The 21,221-nt window shown below is 44.4% G+C and overlaps 1 protein-coding gene across 1 annotated transcript in view; it reads left to right on the top strand.

Annotated features, from left to right (window-relative positions):
* Positions 1-21,221, top strand: part of ZGRF1 (zinc finger GRF-type containing 1) — a 2,981,513-nt gene that overhangs the window by 648,222 nt on the left and 2,312,070 nt on the right. The window contains 1 exon segment of the mRNA XM_044061551.1: positions 15,099-15,257. Within this exon segment, the coding sequence (XP_043917486.1) occupies positions 15,099-15,257 (159 nt within the window).

The raw sequence follows: 21,221 nt of genomic DNA, 5'->3' as shown, positions 1-21,221 counted from the left end.
GGGAGAAGCACCACAAGCGGCGGGCCGAGGCCTCCTCTTGGGCCCCCGCCCAGCTAAGCGGGCTTCTCCCTCCACGGCTTCCAGGTCTCCTCCTCCTCGGCTCCGATCACCTTGCTTCTCCCCGGGACCGGAGGAGGAGGAGACCCGATCTCCGTCGAGGTCATTGAGGCGGCACTCCAGGCCTGCCTCGGTGGCCTCGTCGAGATCCACCTACAGCCTGTCTGATGCAGACTTGGACCGGAAGGTTCATCCAGGCAAGCTGCAGATGGGAGTGCTCCTGCCTCCCCCCCCCCCCTTCGGGGGGGGAGCTCGACGCCATTTTTTGCTACGATAGCTCCTTCTCCGACCCGCTTTCCAGGTTCGGAGCGCTTGGAGCCGGGCAGCGTTGGAGCCAGGGGTGGGTCGGCGCCGACAGTACTGGGTACTTCGGATCTGACCCTACCCTCGAGTCTGTCGGTTCCATCGTCAGATCCGACCTGTCAGAGCCGTGGCCCGAGCTTCGGATCCGAGGGATTCAGTGTGCCTTCGGCTCCATCCAGGTCGGAGCACACTGGTCCCTCGGATCCGACAGTCTCAGCGCCGGTTCCGATCCCTTCATCGGATCCGAGTGGGAGTCGGCTCTCAGAGCCCAGGAAGAGTGGCTCCCCCTCGGCCTTTGATGTAGTGGAGAGGGCTCTGTCGAGAGCATCCAGACCTCCGTCCGTTGTCTCGGCTCCGCCCTGCACTCCCTCTCTGCTGGGTCAGGCTTCCATCACCCGGCCACAGGGACAGCCTGCTTCGATGTCCCAGGTTGTTTGTTTGGAACAGAACATTGCTGGTGAGACCTCCTGGGATAGCCCCCCCCCCGAGGAAGTGCCTCGTAAGCATAAGTGTAAGAGGAGGCATGTGGACTCCCCCGAGCCCTTAACAGAGGACACGGACTTGGATGAAGTGGAAGGCTCTCCAAGGTCACCCCCTGAGGATGTCTCCTTTGGAGACATCATGGAAATGCTTAGGCTCGGGGGGAGGGTGGTCTGCCCCCAAGGCTTCCTCTGACGAGTCCGTGTTCCTGGAGGCATTCGAAGCAGGCCCGTCTACCTCTTGGGTGTTCCCTCCGGCCGACCCCCTGGTGGACCTTGTGACCACCAGGGCGTGGAAGGAGCTGGACACTGTGGAGCCTATTCCCAAACGACGGATAGAATTTTGAGCCCCCCTGCAGACCGGTCCCACTGGAGCAAGGGTCCCCCTGTAGATGCCATGTTGACGGCGGCAGCCACTAAGAGGGAACTAGCTCAGGAGAGCCCCTTGGTCCATCCTCCGAGCAAGGAGTCTCGCTTGATGGATCGCCTTGGGAAGCGGGTATTCAGTTCAGTGACCTTTTCAGTAAGGTCTATGAACTACATGGCACATGTCATCAGGATGCAGCGGGATCTTATTAAAGAATACGCTGCTTCCCCCCCGGAGCCCATGTCGGCGGAGGACAAGCAATTTTACTCCACTCGTATGGCCACTCTGAGATCTGTTTCTAATACCTCTATGCGGCTTTTGTCTCACGCAACTGAGGGAGCCGCTAGAGCTAGCGGAGCGGGCCTAGTTATGAGACGGCAGGCCTGGCTCCGACATTGACTTCGCGGAGCCCTTAAAGGCGTCCTTTGCGAATGCCCCCTTTGATGGTTCTGCCTTATTTGGCAAGACCGTTCGTGAGACACTTGTCCAGAGCGAGAAGGATGGGAAGACGTCTGCCGTCTGAGTCTGCTTCTCTGATCCCCAGAGGTCCTTTTCCAAGAACCAAAAAGGACAGAAGAAGATGTGGTTCCGGAAATCGCAACATTCCCAACCTGCTCCGGACAACCAGTCCTTCCATGGCAGAGGAGGACAGGGAGGATGCCGCCCTAGAGGCAGAGGGGCACCGAGAAATTTTGGGTCCAGAGAATCCTTCTCTGATCGGCCCACACAACAGCCCTGAATGGTTGCCCGACTGCTCCACTCTGGAGGCAGTCGCAGGACGCTTCTCGAGGCACCTGGCGGCATGGGAGTCTATCACGTCAGACCGCTGGGTGCTTCGGATTATATCCAGAGGTTACAAAATCCCTATGCTACATGTTCCCAGACTCAAGAACCTCCCCGATGTACCACCCGATCAGAGGGAGGCTAGAGCCGCAGAAATCCAGCAGCTGCTAGAAAAAAGGACCATCCAACCCGTCCCCCCAGACCAGCTCGGATTAGGGTTTTACTCCAGGTTCTTTCTGCTGCCAAAAAAGACGGGGGACCTGAGACCAATTCTAGACCTTTCCCTCTTGAACCTGTCGGTAACCAAGGAGAAATTCCGAATGGTCACTCTTCACTCCATTCTCCCCCTGTTGCGGGAGAACGACTGGATGTGCTCAATAGACCTCAAGGATGCGTACTACCACATCTTAATGGACAGACGATCCAGGAGGTTTCTCCGCTTCCGGCTGGGAGCCAGCCATTATCAGTTCAGGGTCCTTCCCTTTGGCCTCACCACAGCCCCCAGGGTGTTCACCAAAGTTTTAGCAGTGATAGTGGCCCACCTGAGACTTCAGGGAATGCAGGTCTTCCCGTACCTGGATGACTGGCTCCTGACCGCCCCAACAAGGCATCTACTCTGCTCAGCCAGAGATTTTTTTCTTCGCCTAGCCCCCCAGTTAGGCATCACGATCAATATGGACAAATCCTCCCTTGCTCCGACACAAGTGATAGACTTCATAGGGGCCAGATTAGATACGAGAAGTCTGCGAGCCTACCTCACTCCGGAACGACTACAGAATCTGAGTTTACATGTGCGGGCCATCCTCCAATCAGAAGCTCCACCCGCGGAATTGGTCCTGAGGGCACTGGGCTCTATGGCAGACACAATTACACTCCTTCCATGCGCTCGCCTAAACATGAGGGTACTACAATGGACCCTTCAAGCACAATGGTCCTTTCAGCTTCTTCCTCTCAATCACCCTGTCTCTATCAGCAAGGCTTGCAGGAGGGCCCTGTTATGGTGGCTTCATTCCCCAGATCTCCATACAGGTCGCCCCTTCTGCGCTCCACCTCCTCTCATCACGGTGACCACAGACGCTTCTCGCCTCGGGTGGGGGGGGCATTGCTCAGGCAGAACAGTCCAAGGCACATGGAACGACACAGAGACCTCCCTGCATATCAATGTTCTGGAGATGAGGGCAGTGCTGTTGGCGTTGCAAGCACTTCACAACCTTCTTCCCATAGGAACTATTGCGATACAGACGGACAACATGTCAGTTGTCTGGTATATCGACAAACAGGGGGGAACCAGGTCTTACCCTGTCTGCCGGGAGGCCATGAGAGTGTGGGAATGGGCAATCTCCACCAACCGCTTTCTGATCGCAATGCACATTCCGGGACGGTCCAACATTCTGGCGGACAAACTCAGCCGCACTATTCTTTTCCCGTACAAGTGGTCTCTCAACTCCCGAGTAGCAAAGCGGATTTTTGCAAAATGGGGGCAACCCTGCTGCGATCTTTTTGCCTCTCCCTCAAATACGAAATGCGACAACTTCTTCGCCCTGATTCCCCCACCAGGAGAAGCCCCGAGAGACGCTCTAGTGCATGCTTGTCCGCCCAATCTACTTTATGCCTATCCTGCTCTACCCCTGATGCTAAAGATTTTACAGAAAGCCTCTCGGTTGGGGAGCAAAATGATCCTCATTGCCCCATTTTGGCCTCGACAAACTTGGATGTCCTTCAAGGATGCATCTGCAGTCCTCACATATGGGTTGTCCTGCCTCAGGCAGCCCTTCGGTCGGCCGGATTCCAAAGTCTGGGTCTGGTGTCGGCTGATGTCGCCCTTTCCCTGACGTCAGAGCGCCTGGGGTATAAAAGTATCAGCTGACGCCATCTTCCTCAGTCTTTCTTGCCGCGTGATGCCCGAAGCAGAAGCAGTTCGCAAGTGCCAGTCGGCCAGCTCCTGTAACTTCAGCTACCGAAGACTTCAAAAAGCTAAGTACCCCGTTGGGGACTCTTTCTTGCCTCAGCCGATGTCAGATCAAACGCTTAAAGTTAATAATTGCTTGACTTGTGGGAAACAAATACCTCATAAGGATTTCCATTCCTACTGCCTCCCCTGCCTAGGCCCAGACCACGACGTCTCGGCCTGTACTGCCTGTGCCTCCTTTAATCGACGCACTATTAGGCGTCGGTCGGAGTTTGCAGAGGAATTTTTTGGGGCTACTTTCTCTTATATTATGCCGTCGGAGACCCCGACTTCTCATTTAACCAAAAAACGGAAGGACAAGGACCGACACACGCGGACCGTGGTTTCGGCTGAAACCACGCCTAGGCCTACCGCGAGTGTCTCAGTTTCGGCTGAAACAGAGTCCTTGGTACTTCCGACCGCAGAAACCGCACAACCGACAACCTCGTCCCCGGAGGCCTCTTCTGAGTCGGTTATAGATTTACCCTCGGAAATCGGTGTTCAGGAAACTACCGACACCATTCCCCTAGACAAATCTACAGCAGCACGTGGAGCAGCCAGGCCCCCTGCATCCATGTCCATAAAAGCATTCACTAGGGCTAAAGCTGCTAAACAACAAAAATCTCTGCCTCCCAAGACTATTCCTCAGGGATCCACTACAGGTTCACAGATATTAAGTTTGGCTGAGGACCTTATTTCCTTAATTAGGGGCTCTCAGCCTCACCCGGACAGGGGCTCTCAACCTCCTCCAGACAAAAGGCCCAGGGTTGAGCCCGCTGATCCACAGTCCTCTGACGAGGCCTCTGATGGCTCTGCTCTGTCGGGCTACCAGGAGGAGGCCTTTACGGCCTATGAGGATTCTGATGCAGAGGAATCTATTCCCTCTGCCTCCCCTCCTGAAGTCCTTTCGGGAGACCCTTCACTCCATGAGAGAGCATTTCCAATGGCAGGGCCAGGAATTCTCCGATTCCAGGAAGAGATTAAGGACTTTTCTTCATTTACCCCAGCATAGACCCTTGGCTATTCCTCCTGTTTTAAGTGTCATTGATGATGTGTATTCGGAGTCTAGCATTACCCCTGACACCCTTCCTCCGGCTCCTGTTAAACCCGATAGGTACTACAGGGTCCCGGACTCGCATCATTTCCTTTACAAGGCCCACTCTGCTGACCCAGAAACTATTTCCCAGGGTCCTAAAGGGGTTGCAGCTGCCACTACTAAAAATCCACTCCCCTCTGAAAGGGAGTCCAGGGCTTTAGAGAGATGGGGTAAAAAAGTGTATACTTCTTCCACTCTGTCCATGAGGGCTTTAAATTGTCAATTTCATATGATACAGTACCAAGAGTATTTGTTGGATGAATTGCAGAAAAAACTGTCTTCACCTGAACCCCTAGATCGTAAGTCACTTCAGGATCTGGTACATAACTCACAACAGGTTAGCAGCCATTTCTTGCAGTGTGGTTATGATGCATTGGAAGCTTCATGTAGGTCAGCAATGACAGGTGCAGTCATACGTAGACATGCTTGGCTGAAGGAACAATCTCTGCCAGATCATGTTAAGGCTAAGCTTCTGGATGCTCCACTGGAAAAGCAAAAGTTATTTGGCTCCACTGCTCAGGAGGTCTTAAAGAAATTTGAGGAAAAGGCTAAATCTGTACAAACAGTCAAAGATTTCCTCCAGGTCCAACCACCAAGATTCAGCAGAAATTGGCCTTCTAAGAATTGGTCCTTTCCAGAAGGGAGATTTCAAAGAGGCAAGAACAGGCGTGCCAGAGGTAGAGGGAAAGTTAGAGGCTCCTACAGAGGACGTCAATGGCAGCCTCCTAACCAGAGAGGTAGTGCAGGACTAACAACTGCTGCACAAGGACAGACTCAATGACTTCACCTTGACCCCGCCGACCAGGGCTCAATTAGAAGCACCTTTGGGCGGAAAGCTATCTTTATTCTCAAGAAATTGGCACAGTATTACAAGGGACAAATGGACACTGCAAATAATAGACAAAGGATACAGGTTCCATTTCCATACTTTACCAGAAAGAAAAGGAATGCCAAATCTGCCACCAAATCAAAGGGCAGAGGCTTTAGAACAAATTGCCAACCTATTGCAAATGAAAGCTATAGAAAAGGTTCCTCGCAGAACAAGGCCAAGGATTTTATTCCAGACTATTCCTTGTCCCAAGAAAAGAAAAACAATGGAGGCCTATTCTCGACTTGTCCGCACTGAACACTTATCTCATTGTGCCAAAATTCAAAATGCTGACCTTACAGCAACTCCTTCCCATGCTGGGCAAGGGGTCTTGGCTGGTAACTCTAGACCTCAAGGAGGCATACCTGCATGTCCCTATCAGACAAAGTTGCAGAAGACACCTCAGATTTCTTGCAGGTTCAGAGCATTATCAATTCTCAGCATTGCCCTTTGGCTTATCTACTGCGCCCAGAGTATTCATGAAATGCCTGGCATCAGTAATTGCACACTGCAGACTTCAGGGGATTCAAATATACCCGTATCTGGACGACTGCCTTATACAAGCGGACAGCCAATAAACTTTAGTAAAACATTTGAATTATGCCATCCGCCTGCTGCAGGCCTTTGGATACACAGTCAACATTCACAAATCAAGACTTGTGCATCTTCCACCCATCAGGCTTACCGACCCCGAATCTGGACAGCCTGAAGCTGACAGCTTGGCTGCTCCAGTTCCACTCTTAATTAGGACTCCCGGTATCTCTTCACCAGTCAAAGCCATATTGGTGGCGGCGCATAAACCTTCCACCAGGAAGTTTTACCGCAGTAAATGGAAACGCTTCTCCGTCTGGGCAGAACATCATAATCTGGACCCCTTCACTGCTCCGCTAACATCCGTTTTGGACTTCCTTACCAGGCTTTTTCAGCAAGGGGCTAGCTGTTCGACAGTCAAGGTGCAATTGGCAACCATCTCCCATTACCACGTAGGACACGAGACAGGTCCTTTGATGTCAGCTAAACTATGTAAAACCTTCCTCAAGGGTACTTTTCTGCTCAGGCCCCCTATCAAAGAAGCCATACCCCCTTGGGACCTATCGCTAGTTCTTCAGGCCTTGACTGCTTCTCCTTTTGAACCAGCTGCCTCTGCTGATCTTAAATACCTGTCTTGGAAAACAGCATTCCTGGTAGCCATCACTTCTGCGAAAAGAGTTTCGGAACTTCAAGCTCTTTCCGTAAAACCCCTCTACTTGGTTTTTCATCAGGATAGAGTGTACCTCAGGACCAATCCATCCTTTCTACCTAAGGTGGCCTCAGAAAACAATATCAATCAGTCCATTAATCTTCCTGTTTTCTTCCCTAATTATTAAAATAAAGGAGAATACAAGCTGCATTCCTTAGATGTGCACAGGCAGCTGCGTTTCTATATTTATAGGACTGCTGGTCACAGACAGTGTGATCAGCTGTTCATTTCCTTTGCCAAATTCAATTTAGATAAAGCCGTTTCGAAGGTCACCTTAACACACTGGATTTCCCAATGTATCCTTCTAGCTTATGAGACTTCTGGGAGGCCCGCACCTCAAAGGGTTCATGCACATTCCACTCTCTCCATATCTACTTCTACTGCATTCAGATCTAGAGTCCCCTTGGATGATATTTGCTCGGCAGCCACTTGGGCCTCATCTCATACCTTTATTAACCACTACAAACTGGATGTCATTTCCAGAGGGAGAGCATCCTTTGGCTCCGCAATGCTCCGGAACATCCTTCCATGATGGCCGCCCAAGATTCAGGTAGCTGGGGACTCTGTCCCACAGGTTGCTGACAAATGAAGTCCCTACTCGAGATTAGGAAGTTATGTACTCACCATAACGTTCCATCTGAGTAGATGGCTTCATTTGTCTGCAACCACCCCCTCCTTCCCCCTGACCTTCAGAAGAGTTAGATGATGGTATTTTTCCTGCCTTCTCCTGTTGGGATACCTTTTCAGGTATATAGGAGGGCAAACTTGATCTGAGGTAATTTGGGGTTGGCAGGGGATTATGGGTGAGGGGAGGAGCTAGGAGCTCGGATCCATAGCTGTATAAATAGTTGCCGGCTCGGATCCGATATTGGATCCAAGACCCACAGGTTGCAGACAAATGAAGCCACCTACTCAGATGGAACGTTATGGTGAGTACATAACTTCTTATTATGGATTACCTGCAAAGTGAAGGATTTAGTGTAGAAAATTTAAGTCTGATAACACAACAGGATAGAGCAATGGACACCAACATTAAGGAGAAACCAGTCGAACAGGAAGCATCTAATCAGTTGATATATGAAGATACTTTGGAGCCTTCCAGATGAAACCAGTATATATGTTCAGTTGGAGCTATATAGCAAGGGAAAGAAAAGCAAACTTTGGCAACTCTGAAGTAGTTAATGTTGTGGAATGATAAGCCAATGAGTTGGCATGTGAAAGAGCAATGGATGACATAGGGCGAAATTGAAGAGAATGTGGAACAGGAAGATGGTCTGCAACTTTCAACAGAATGCCCACTGGAAATGGGGAACAAAGAATGTGCTCTCAATTTAGAAGAAAATGATCTCAGAGAAGAGTTGCTTGATGGATAGACATATTAAGATCAATAAAAGAAATAGATTGCAGATGGTTAATAAAACCCAAAAAGTTAGAAGTTTGATAAAACAAATGAACACAGTAATTAGGACTGTCCATAGAGATTCATGCTATATAACAAAAGTAAATATAATACATTGCTGTGCAACCAAATTAATAACAGATAAAGTCCTACCAGAAGAACTCAGGGTAGTAAGGGAAAGGACGAGGACAAATCAAATCCCTTTATGGAAGTATTGAATAGAGAAAACTATAAAGCAGTTAAGACAAGAAATGCCACTGTATATAGAGTATAGAAGAGGGAAGATATCAACAAAGATACTCTGAAAGATAGACATGATAAAAGCAATGTGTGCAGTATTATAACAGATCAGAATTTATCATGCACTATCGCAAATAAACTAGAAATATCAGCACAGAAAAACTTAGATACGTAAATAGATATGTAGGAAAAGTACAAAATAAGCAATTTTATTGATGACCCAAAAACGTTTTATAGAGAATTGGGAAAAAGGTAAAAAGAATTTAAAGGCCACCAAAAAAAGAAGAAATAGATACATTTTGGAGAAATGTCTGTGAAGATCCTGATATACATAACAAAGAGGCTAAATGGATGGAAGACGTAAATGAAAGAATAAGAAATTTAAATGTACAGGATATGAAATGGGTTTGAAACAAAGTTGAGAATGGCTTTTAACTGGAAAACCTCAGGCCCAGATGCTGTACCTAACTTTTAGCTAAAAGTATTAACATCTTTGCACAAAGATTTAGTCATGAGAGAGAACTATTTGTATGCGTACCCTGAACAAATACCATCCGGGCTAACAACAGGAAAAACAATGCTCCTACTTAAGAGCGAAACCTGTAAGCTACCCTAAAAACTGTAGACCAATAACTTACCTTCCGATAACGTGTAAACTGTACATGAGAACTGATGCTAATGGAGTTTTTAGTCATTTAGAAGAAAATGCAATTATGACAATAGAACAAAAGAGTAATAAAAAAAAGTCATATGGAACAAAGGATCATTTGCTACTAAATAAAGTCATAATGGAGAATTGTAAAAATAGGAAGACTCTTAGTACGTCATGGATAGACTACAGGAAAGCATTTGACAGTGTCCCACATTCACGGATAAAAGAGTGCTTAAAAATGTATGATACACCCAGCACTGATAAACCGCATCACAGCGACCATGAAACAGTGGCAAACCACTGTGCAGTTAAGCCCTGATAAAAGGCAAATTATTATTCCAGGGATAAAAATTCACAGGGGATATTCCAGGGTGACTGTCACCACTGCTCTTTTGCCTTTTCCTTAACCCATTAAGTCGCATGCTTAACAGATTGTCATGGCTATAATTTGACTCCCAGAAAGCAACGAAGTGTAAAGACTTGTCATCTTCTCTTTGTAGATGATTTAAAACTGTATAGTTCATCAAATGAGGAACTGAAAGCACAACTGCAAGTAGTCATAGCTTTTTCAAAAGATATAAGAATATAATTTGGTCTTGATAAATGTGCAAAAGCAACCTTTAATGCAGAAAAGCTGCAGTATCAATAAAACATTAGTTTGGGACAAGAATGATAAAGAAACTGAGCAAGAGGGAGTGTATAAATATTTGGGAATTGATGAAGTGTCAACAATAAAACATGAACATGTGAATAAAACTTGGTAAGGAATATATTTAGAAAACTTAAATTAATACTGAAAACAGTGTTAACATCTAGGAACAAAGTTCAAGCTGTAAACCAGTTTGCTCTTCCTGTCCTAATTTACAGTTTTGGAGTAAGTGACTGGTCACAAAAGGTGTTTTGTAGATTAGACAAGAAAACAAGGAGGACTATTCATGCTCATCAAATAATTTATAAAAATCAGTGCATACCAAGATTATATATTTCCCATTCTGAAAGAGGTATGGGCCTCCTTGAAATTGATTACATGTATAGATCTGCAATTGTGGGATTGCATACATATTTGCTGACCTCACAAGACCCAGACATAATAAAAATTTTGAAACATGAGAAGGATAAATCTAAGATGACTTCCCTGCTTAGTTTAATAGAAGCATATCGGCATCAAGGAGGAATGGAACTCAAACCAGAAGGAGATCAAAATCAGGCAGCAACTGAATGTGCCAAAAAACAAAAGGAAGAACATAAGGTGAAGGATCAGATGAGAAGGCAAGAAATGTGGCAAATGCATAAATATAGTTGCAAGTATAGAAAACTCCTGGCACAACCTCGTGTTTATCAGGATCAAACGCAGGAATGGTTAAGGAGAGGTGAATTCCAAGCAAAAGACGAAAGGTTAATATTGACGGTCCAAGATACTGGACTGTGCACATGTTGGTTTACAAAGTACATTGAACATGTGGGAGAAACAGACAAATGTAGGTTTTGCAGGAATTGGAAACAGTTGCACACCTTGTTGCTGGTTGTGACATACTAATGGCAGAAGGACTATATACTGAGCATAATAATGTGGCAAGACTGTTGCACTGGAGATTGTTCAAACATTATAATATTGAAGTAGCTGAAAAACACTGGAAACATAAACCACAAAGCATCATACAAAATGATGGTCTGCATCACATGGGATCACCCATTACCAACAGTTCATAAGACAGATGCCAGAAAAACAGATATAGTGGTCCATGAATAGAAAACAGAAGTAGCATTGACCATTGAAATCACTATACCCATTAACTACAGCGTCTGGCGTACACAGAGACACAAAGTCATAAAATATCAAGATTTGCAGGCAGAAACGAGAGCAATGTGGAAGAAAGATACCCAGACAGTTCCAGTAGTAGTAGGAGGAGCAGTGGGTCTTATAAAAGGAATCTGCAATCATATTTACATACGTTACAGATACATGTAACTCTCTACGAATTGCAGGAGGAGTCAGTACTGGGCACATTGCAGGTGCTGCGAAGAGCACTTGTGGCTAACAACAAAAATTGAAACGATACTAATTTCATTAACTTTAATCATACTTTGACTTGGGAGTGGGGTCCATGCCCGTCATGTTATTAGAAAACCAAAAGACTTGGAGAATTTAAAAAAAGAGAATCCTTCAATGGACTCTGGTGGTCCAATGGTCCTTACACTTATGGGATTATCCTATCAGGTTGTCCCAGTGTGCAGAGAGTCACTTCTGTGGAGGCTCCGCTTGGAAGAAGTCGAACAAGGACAACCCTTTGTTCTTCCTCCCCCCAATGCCACTTTGATCATGGACGCTTCCCGTGTGGGGTGGGGGCATTACCTGGGTTGGACAGTCCAAGGCATGTGGTCGACACAGAAGACGAATTTACGTATCAGTTTTCTAAAGATGAAAGCTATGCTTCTACCGTTGCAAGCCCTTCAGAGCTTTCTCCCTCTAGGGACTATTGTAATACAAATAGACAACATGTCCATGGTATAGTACATCAGCAAGCAGGGAGGAACCAGATCTTGCCCCCTGTGTCAAGAAGCAGTGTGGGTTTGGAAATGGACGATTTTCGTCCAGCCGCTTCTAACCACAAAACACATTCCTCGGAAATCAATCATTCTAGCGGGCAGGCTCTGTAGAGTTATCCTGGTGATCCTGAGTGGTCTCTAAATCAGTCAGTGGCAAACGTGAGTTTCAAAAAAATGAAGTCAACCCCTTTGCAACATGTTTGTATCCCCCCTTCAGCAACAAATGCAGCAGGGTTTTTACCCTGATCCGGCCTCAGGGACAGTCACCAAGAGATGCTCTAGTCCATGTTTGGCCCTCCGGTCTTCTTTATGCTTACCCTCCCCTACCCATCATGCCCAAATATCTTCAGAAAGTACAGAGGTTGAAGAGCAAAATTCTCCTCATTGCTTCCTTTTGGCCTCGACAGGTCTGGTTCCCTTTCCTTTGGTGTCATTTAATAATACCCTCTGTGGACACTAGAACCGTATCCACATCTCTGGATGCTGGAATTGTATCCAGATCTCCTGTCCGACCCATCAGGGTAGATTCACTGAGATCTTCCAGGACTAAAACTAACCGTGTGGTTTCTCAAATTCCGTTGATGGCTAGAAACATCAGGCTTTCTTTCCTGGTTCAAAGGATTTTAATATCCTCACATAAAGATTCAACCAGAAAAAAAATCTACAAAAGTGAATGTAAGAGGTTCCCGATATGGGCTCACTAAAAACATTTGAATCCTTTTACAACTCCTTTCCCTGCAGTTCTAGACTTTCTTGCTTCAGTTTTCCAAAACGGAGCAAGTTTTTCTATTAAGGTGCAACTGGCAGCCATCTCAACTTACCATATTGGATGAAATTCATCTTCTCATGCTTCATCTAAATTGTGTAAGACCTTCCTCAGGGGTACCTGTTTACTTCGTTCTATAAAGGATGCCACTCCTCCTAGGGACGTAACCATGATTTTACAAGCTCTTGTTCAATCCCCCCCCCCCCCCCCTTGAACCCTCAGCCAAGGTAGATTTAAAATATATTTCTTGTAAGACAGCATTTTTGGTGGTCATTACTTCAGCTAGAAGGGTATCTGAATTCCAAGCACTGTCATCCAAACCCCCATATTTGATTTTACACAAAGATACAGTAACCTTGTGTACTGATCCTTCCTTTTCCCCCAAAGTTGCCTTTGAAAACCGTATCATTCATGTCATCAACCTACCAGTTTTCTTCCCCAGTTTCCATAACAAAGGTGAATATACTCTTCATCTTCTAGATGTTCGTAGACAACTACGTAATTATCTAGATAAAACAAAATCTTTCTGAAAAACTGACCAGCTGTTTGTCTCCTCAAGTGTGAGAATGGGTAGGCCAGTTTCCAAAGTCACTTTGGCTAAATGGATTACAGATTGCATGTCTCATGTATATTCTTCCAAAGGTATTTACACTACCTAACCATGTCAAATCTCATTCTACTAGATCTATGTCTACATGTAAAGCCTTTTGGTCCAGAGTTGTGATTGAGGACATTTGTGCAGCTGCTAGTTGGCCAAACTCCTATACATTTGTTGCACATCACAAACTGGATATTGTTTCTGCAAATAGTGGTTCCGCAGTGCTCCAGAATATCCTTTCATGAGGGCCACTCGAGGTTATTGTAGCTAGGGACTCTGTCCCACAGGTTGAGGAACAAATGAAAGTGACAATAGATGAAGTTATGTACTCACCATAACGTTCCATCTCTGTCGTCCATTTTCATTCTTCCTCAACCTTCCACCCCTCCTTCCCCATGTCCATAACTGTGGAAGGCCTGACAGATATATCTATAGGAAATCAGTTCCTGTTTGAGCCCCTGAACTTTATCCTTTTTTTCTCAGTCTGTATATCAAAATAGATGTACTATAACTATGTTAGCAGCAAACTCGATCTGAGGTAATCTGGGAGAATTAGGCATTATGGGTAAGGGATGAGCTTGAGAATCTGATCCTAGGGCTATAGAAAGTGGCAGAGTCAGAAATGAACCCTCTGGTTGAGGAAGAATGAAAATGGGCAACTCAGATGGAACGTTGTACTGAGTATTTAACTTCTTTTTGTGGTGGTCTAATGAGTTGGAAGATTTCAAAACTTGTGTCTTAAGTGATAATTCAATAAAGGTGTTTAAAAAAATATTGGTAAGTTTAATCTGTTCTCCTCCTTCACAAAAACAAGCATTGTCGTATAATGAATTAAGCATTGAATACCAGATGTGCTGTATTGTTTTTTGATCCTTAGATATACCAGACGTGCTGTATTGCTTTTTGATACTAGAAATCTAGCAAGTAATTAAGTGGAGCAATCAAGGGTTACTTAGAGCAGCTGACAGTTTCTGTCCTTTCCTTCAGAAATGGTTTTGCTCAGGTCGATTGAGACTGCTGCCCTCTACATTTATTCACATTTTTATTAAACAGTGCATCCGCGATTCCCATCTGTATTTTCCAGTATAAAGATTTAAACATTTTTTTATAGTGGCTTATTACTCATTACTCTTTCCTCAGAATTTTATGTTTTGCTCTAACTTGTATGATATTGCTTACAGAATGAATGAATCCACCCTTTCTTTACTGGTAAGCAAAATATAAAAAAGCAAAAAGATAAAAATATAATAAGAAAATAAAATATAATAATTGAATAAATACCCATTTACAGCTAATGCACATTGTATAATAAGGGGAATGTTGAACATTGTTTGTGTGGTACGTTGGGTGTGCAGAAATGTTGGGAACCCACTAGTTCCCACCTCAGAGTTTTGTTACCTCACTGTGGAAATTCTTTTAGAATAGTTATGAAACATTTATTGGCTTACCAGCTAAGCCTAACTTCTCACATGGCAACACATGAATCTGTACCTTCAGCAACCATGGTCACTGTTTTTTAGAAACGGGAGCATTTACGGAATGATTGTTTTACTGCGTGTTAAGTCAGTTGTATTGCGCTTCAGTTGAGCATAAGTTTGTATTTTGATATGTAGGTGAAATCATTTTATGCATGTAAGACATAACTGCTGCAGTGTAAAGATGTATTTGCATTCCATAAAGAAGGGTAAGAGATTTGCTATTTAGACTGTTCCTTTATGTGCGCAGTATAAGCTTTCCCTGGTTTAATATTTTCAGATAAAAGCTGGTGATGATTTGGAGAGTGATCGATATTTGATTACAGTTGAAACAGTGAAAGATGCTGGAAAAGAACAACTTTGTTCTGCTAGAGAAAACTCAAAACTTTTAAATCTACAGCAACTCCGTTCAAGTGCTGGCCTAAAAAGGAAAGTCATGGTATAGACTTTTGTTTGTTTTTCCATTTTGCTACAACTTTAATTGTGGAAATCCATCGCAATTTTTATTTGCAACAAGAGGTTGCATGTGTTTGAGCTTTAATCTTCAGCCATAGTCATTATTTTGTATTGCTTGTGGGTAATTAATTTAACATTACAGAAATGAAACTTCTTAGATTTCTCTTGTGGTTGTCACCATTCATATTTTATACCTAAAGTTTTTCTGTATAAATATGCATTAGCCTGGGTCATAGCAGCAAAAGGCCCTTTGATTTTGCCCATCCACTTGGTTTTTATATGTGTGATGAATAAGCTTTCTGTTTGCCATTTCATATTCATATGATACAAAAGAGGAAAGCTTCCCTGCTGAACCTGTGATTACAGAAGTACATCAGTGAGCTATTCATGTTTATGAAGCTACTGATGGTAGAAGACATAACAAATCTATCCATTAGGCAGTACATTCCGGGACCCTACCACCCTCTACTTAAAAAAAAAGCTTTTCCTCAAGCCAGCTTTAAAGTACCCCCTTTGTTTTTTTCTGTACATGTTCCCTTCTCTGTCATTCCTCTTTATCTGCACCCCTTCCATTTGTCTCCAGGTAATATGGTATGTCACAATTGTATTCTCCCTTTCTTTTTTTCTTGTGTAAACTGAAACTTTTGCTTGTATGCCAGCTCCTACATGCTTTCTGTGGTCAAGCCATGTTGCACAGTTTACATTTCTTTGGCTTTTGCGACTGTACAGATGATTCTATATGTAGTCTTATAAGTAACTTGTACAGTGGAAGAATAGTCATCTCTGCAATGTGCTCCTCAGTCTGTGTACCTTATTATCTTTTTGGCCTCCACTGCTGCAATTTCTTGTTACAATTCAGCTAAGAGGTGATTATTACCAATAAATTGTTTCCCTTCTCTGTACTGTTGAAGGCCACCTCATAAGACTTTTTGTTTTCTTTGGATTCCCCCAGCCAGTATGCCTTCTCTTGTACTTTTTTTTTACATTATATCCCTGCTGTCAACTATGTGCTTATAATGACACGGGTACTTCTGGAGGCTACTATATGTAGCTACTCTACTGTTCTTAGTAACATCATGATACATATTAATTTTGTTATCCAAACATTGCATAATATCTATCACATATGTCCAAAACAAGAATTGTGCTAGCACTGAGCCATGCGACGCTCTGTTGTGTAGTAACTTTTCTCCAACCTCTTCACCTCTAGTGGGAGAGCTCTCTGCTTTGTTTTACACAGTCAGTTTCCAGGACATTGCATCATTTTTGTACTGTTCCCCTTTCCTTTTCACTTACTTGCCAACCTCCTTAGAGACTTTTAGAGCATTACTGAATTCCTGATGTACCCTGTCCGTAGAATTTACCTTCTTTATCTCAGAGGTGATTAACTGAACTAACTGGACTGGCAAGACGTGTTGTATAAAATCATATTGTATAGTATAGCTAGAGAATTAGCATTAAGAAAACCCTTTCAAGCTCACCGCATAGAATATTTTTTATAATTTTTCTTGAAGTAGGATTAGCAGGCATATAGCTATCTAGCTTCATCATAGACCTACCTTGGTGCAAGGGAGATACAATCACTAAACTCAAACACCGCACTACTGGACATAAGAAGTAGAAAACTATAAAGTTCTGTCATTGGTCTATTAAGTACCACTACAGCTACCAATGTGGTTTGTACCCATACCTCTCAACTGTACATATTTTCACAGACTGTCTAGATTTTTGCCTCGTATTTTTGGTCCATTTTTTCATAAAATTGTGTTTTTTCTGGCAAATCGGTGACAAATCATAAAGACTGAAGTTAGAAAAATGATAGCCATTTGAGTTTCAGACTTTAGAACTTTCAGAAAATTTATGCTAATGCAAAACCCATTATTCTATCAACTTTCTAAGTTTTTAAGAGCAATATTTAAAAATTGTCCCAATTTTGGGCTTTTGTCATTTATGGCTTTGTCCTTATTTCTTGCTCTAAGAGATTGAGAGGTATGTTTATGTCCTCAGAGGTAACTTACTAGACATTGTACCTTATTTTATTGAGCAGAGTTATTTTTCAGTTTTGCTCTAGTTATTTCATTTGGCCATTTATCTTATCTTTTTTCCTTCCCATGCTGATATTGTGTCTTGTTGTTCCTACTGATAATGTAGAGATAACTATTTAGTATCAGATTTGCAATTGTTACAATTTTGAATCCTAAAATAATGCAACCAGAAGTAAAGAGGGAACAATGTGAAACATTAAATCTCCTGAACTGCGTGGACAGAAGAACAAGTAATAACATGGGTCCAGAAGGGGGACAAGTCTGGGTGTTTGCTGTTGTGATCCTCTGCATTCTCATCTTGCAACATTTTGGGCATGTTATTTGATGATTCAAATTTGTAACCATAGCAAATCTGATAGTAAAGTGATAGAGTAAATTCATCAGTTGTACCTGATCTGCAGCGTTTTAACTTTTGATGTTATGTTGTCCTATCTCAGCTTCATTATTACAATGATGGGTTTGGAGCCGATCCTCTGCTCCGACTCTGCCGAATACTAAGCTGAAAGTCTCAAACCTGGCTCGTGGCAAGAAAGTATCCCACAATGGAGTGGTGTAATTTCCCAGATCTCGTTTGCCGCTTTACGAGGTTGGATGCGCTCATCTTGGCCTTGGCTAAGTTGTGTTAATTTTTTTTATTACCTTTGTCTAAACTTGTTACATTTGCATATGTTTAGCTTTTATCTAATTAGATTTAACTAGTTGTGCCTCTTGCTGCTCTTTGTTAGGCAGTGATAATTTTTTTCCCCTTTAGCACGGCTTTTGCAGGCCATTTTGGTATCCTGTATAGTGATTGTTCCTCTGCTAGCTTCTTTATAGCTTGTTTAAGTTAGAGTGCTATTTTCCCGTTTAAGTTAGAGAGCTTGTCTAGAAAATCGAACCGTTTGAGTTAGAGGTTCTATTTTTCTTCCCCTGGTTGTCGCTCCTTGTGTTGTCCTGTAGTAACTTTAGGTGTAGCTTTAGCTTTATTAGTCTTAGCCATATCTTTTCTTGTTGTTGCTGTCACCTTTAAGGTCTTACCTTAAAAATGTCCAAAGACCAAAGAGAGAGAGAGAGAACATAAGCCTCCGGACTTTAGGAAATGTCAGAAGTGCTCACAAAAAATGTCCATCATGGATGGACAATGTTATATGTGTTTATTGCCTTAGTGCCATTCATCTCTAAGAAGACTGCACCTTAAAGAACTTCAGGAAAGGAGAAACAAGTTGTTCCTGAAAGGGCTCTTAAAGCCTTCTTTTGAGGAAGCCATCCATAGTTCTTCCTGTTCTTCGTCTCCTTCCTCTAAAAAGGATAAGTCTCAGAAAAGACATTCACCCGCAACATCGGCTGAGTTGGAGCCGCCAGTCAAACTTCCTAAAATTTCAAAGGCCACTACTTCCTCAGCTCCACAGTCCTCGGAGCCATCTGAGGTCCTTTTGGTTGACAGGCCTGGTACTTTGGCTCCAAAGCCTTCGGAGCCGCAAGATACCTCCTGTTTCTCCGACATTGAGATTGCCAATCCTTCATAGGTCTTTCTCTCCTTCCCTATCTCCCAAGTCTACCAGGAGCTTATCAGATGATGACGTGGAACGGGTGGTGCGCAGACTCCTAAAGTCGCCGACCCTGACTAAATTATTCTCTGTTCCAACCCATTTGGTTTCCGAGCCAAGCTGGTCCTTCGGAGCCTGGGTGCTTGGTACCGCTTACTGTGGACCTATTGGATGTTCTTCATCTCACATTGCTGCAGTCCTTACACTTGGGTAGTCCGCTGTCCTCGGTCGGCCCGAATATCAAAGTATAAGGCTGACGTCGGTCAGGGCGCATTTGACTGACATCAGGACGTCAGGGTACAAATGCGCATGACCGACGTCATATCCTCAGTCTTTTTTGCCGCATGGTCCGATGCAGAAGCAGCATTGCAAGTGCCGGTTGGCGTTCTGAGATTTTTCGAATTAGAAGTTTCAGACCGAGTTCAAAGTTGGCTAAGTACCCCGTTGGGGAATATTTTAGTTTTTTCTTGCCTCAGTCATTTACCGGATGTCAGAAAAAGTCAATAATTGCATTTCTTGTGGGAAACAGATACCGCATAGAGATTATCATACTTTATGTATTCCTTGCTTAGGGCCTGAGCACGACGTTGTTGGCTGTCGCTCTTGTGCTAGATTTAATAAACGCACTATAAAGAGAAGGTTGGATTGTGCAAGGTTAGTCTTTGGGAAGCGGTGCAACTATAAAATGCCGTCGGATGCTCCGACGCCCGCTTCTTCGAAGAAGCGCAAGGACAAGGCAGTTAAACCTAGGCTAGAAGAACCGTCTGTACCGGACGCGGTTCTTTAGAGGTGTCGGTGGAGCCGGTGGCTCCACCGGAGGTTTCTTTGTGTTCCCAGGGTGAGACCTTATTATTGCAAGATGTGGCCTCTCAGGAGACAAGTCAGGCTGAGGGGGCTTCTCAGGTTACTATACTCCCCTCCCTTCCTAAGGTGGCTAGGCCCTCTCCTTCTCTTTCAAAGGCTTCTCCCAGGGGCAGGCCAGGTTTAGCTTCAGTTGGTGTTACCCCTGGCTCTTCAGGTACTGTGCCCAAGAAGCATATGCTTAAAATGGCTGAAGATTTGATTACTTTGATTAGGGGTTCTATGCCCCCTCCTGATAAGAGACCTAGGGTGGAGCCTGAGCTTGGGGGTTTTGAGCAGGCTTCAGATGTTTCAGAGTCTTCGGCTGAAGACTTGCAGGAGTACTCTCCTTATTCTGATTCTGATGTGGATGATTCTACTCCTTTTGCTACTCCTCCTGAAGATTTTTCTTTTTCAGAAACTCTTCATTCCATGAGGGAGCATTTTAAGTGGGAAGGTCAGGACTTCTCTGATTCCAGGAAAAGGCTTAGGGAATTTCTGTTTTACCCCAGCATAGGCCTTTGGCTATACCTCCTGTTTTGGATGTAGGAAGATGTTTTACGGAGGCTTCTCTTAATCCTGATTCTTTGCCTCCTGCTCCTGTTAAGCGGATAGGTATTACAGGGTGCCTGAAGCTCATAAGTATCTTTTAAGAGTCCTAGGGCAGACCCAGAAACTGTTAGCCAGGGGCCTAAAGGTGTTAAGGCTTCTGTTGTTAAAAATCCGGTTCCTGCAGACAAGGAGGCTAGGGCCTTGGATAGATGGGGAAAGAAAGTCTATACTTCTTCCACTCTTGCTATGAGGGCTCTGAATTGCCAGTTTCACATGTTGAAATACCAAAACTATCTCCTTTCACAATTGAAGTCTAAGGTTGATGCTCTGGCAGTAGGTATTGATTGTAAAGAGTTGCAAGATTTAGTGCATGTTTCTGAACAGGTGGGTAAGCATTCTTTGCAATGTGGTTTTGATGCTGTACAGGCCTCGTCTAGGGTGGCTGCCACTGGGTCAGTTCTTCGCAGGCATGCCTGGCTGAGGGATCAGAATTTGTCTGAACATGTTAAAACAAGGATTTTAGATGCTCCTTTACAATCTGACGTGTTGTTTGGTCCTCCTGTTGAGACAGTTTTAAAGAAAATGGAAGACAAGGCTAGGTCTATGCAGACTGTTAAAGATTTTTTGCAGGTCCAGCCTCCAAAGTTTAGTAGAAATTGGCCTACTAGAGGGTGGACGTATCCTTCTTATGATTCCCAGTCTAGGGGTAGATCTAGACGTGGTAAGGGCAGAGCTCAGGGCTCTTTCAGGCCTAGAACAGGGAGTTCTCCTGCACAGGCTTCGGGTGAGGGCAGGGGTCAGTCCTTTCGTAAGCAGACCCAATGACCTACCTTTTCAGCTGCCAGAGCCTGCTCGTCTGGCAGCACCTTTGGGAGGAAGATTGGCACTTTTCAAAGAAATTTGGAGTTTAATTACCCAGGACAGATGGGTATTGGATATCATACACCACGGCTACAGGTTTTATTTCCATACCTTGCCTCTTTT

Source organism: Protopterus annectens, chromosome 2.part0, assembly GCF_019279795.1.
Source record: "Protopterus annectens isolate FY-2018-M chromosome 2.part0, PAN1.0, whole genome shotgun sequence".
Classification (NCBI taxonomy): domain Eukaryota; kingdom Metazoa; phylum Chordata; order Ceratodontiformes; family Protopteridae; genus Protopterus; species Protopterus annectens.
The sequence above is the reverse complement of the archived record's forward strand: the minus strand, read 5'-3'. Positions and strand labels throughout refer to the sequence as shown.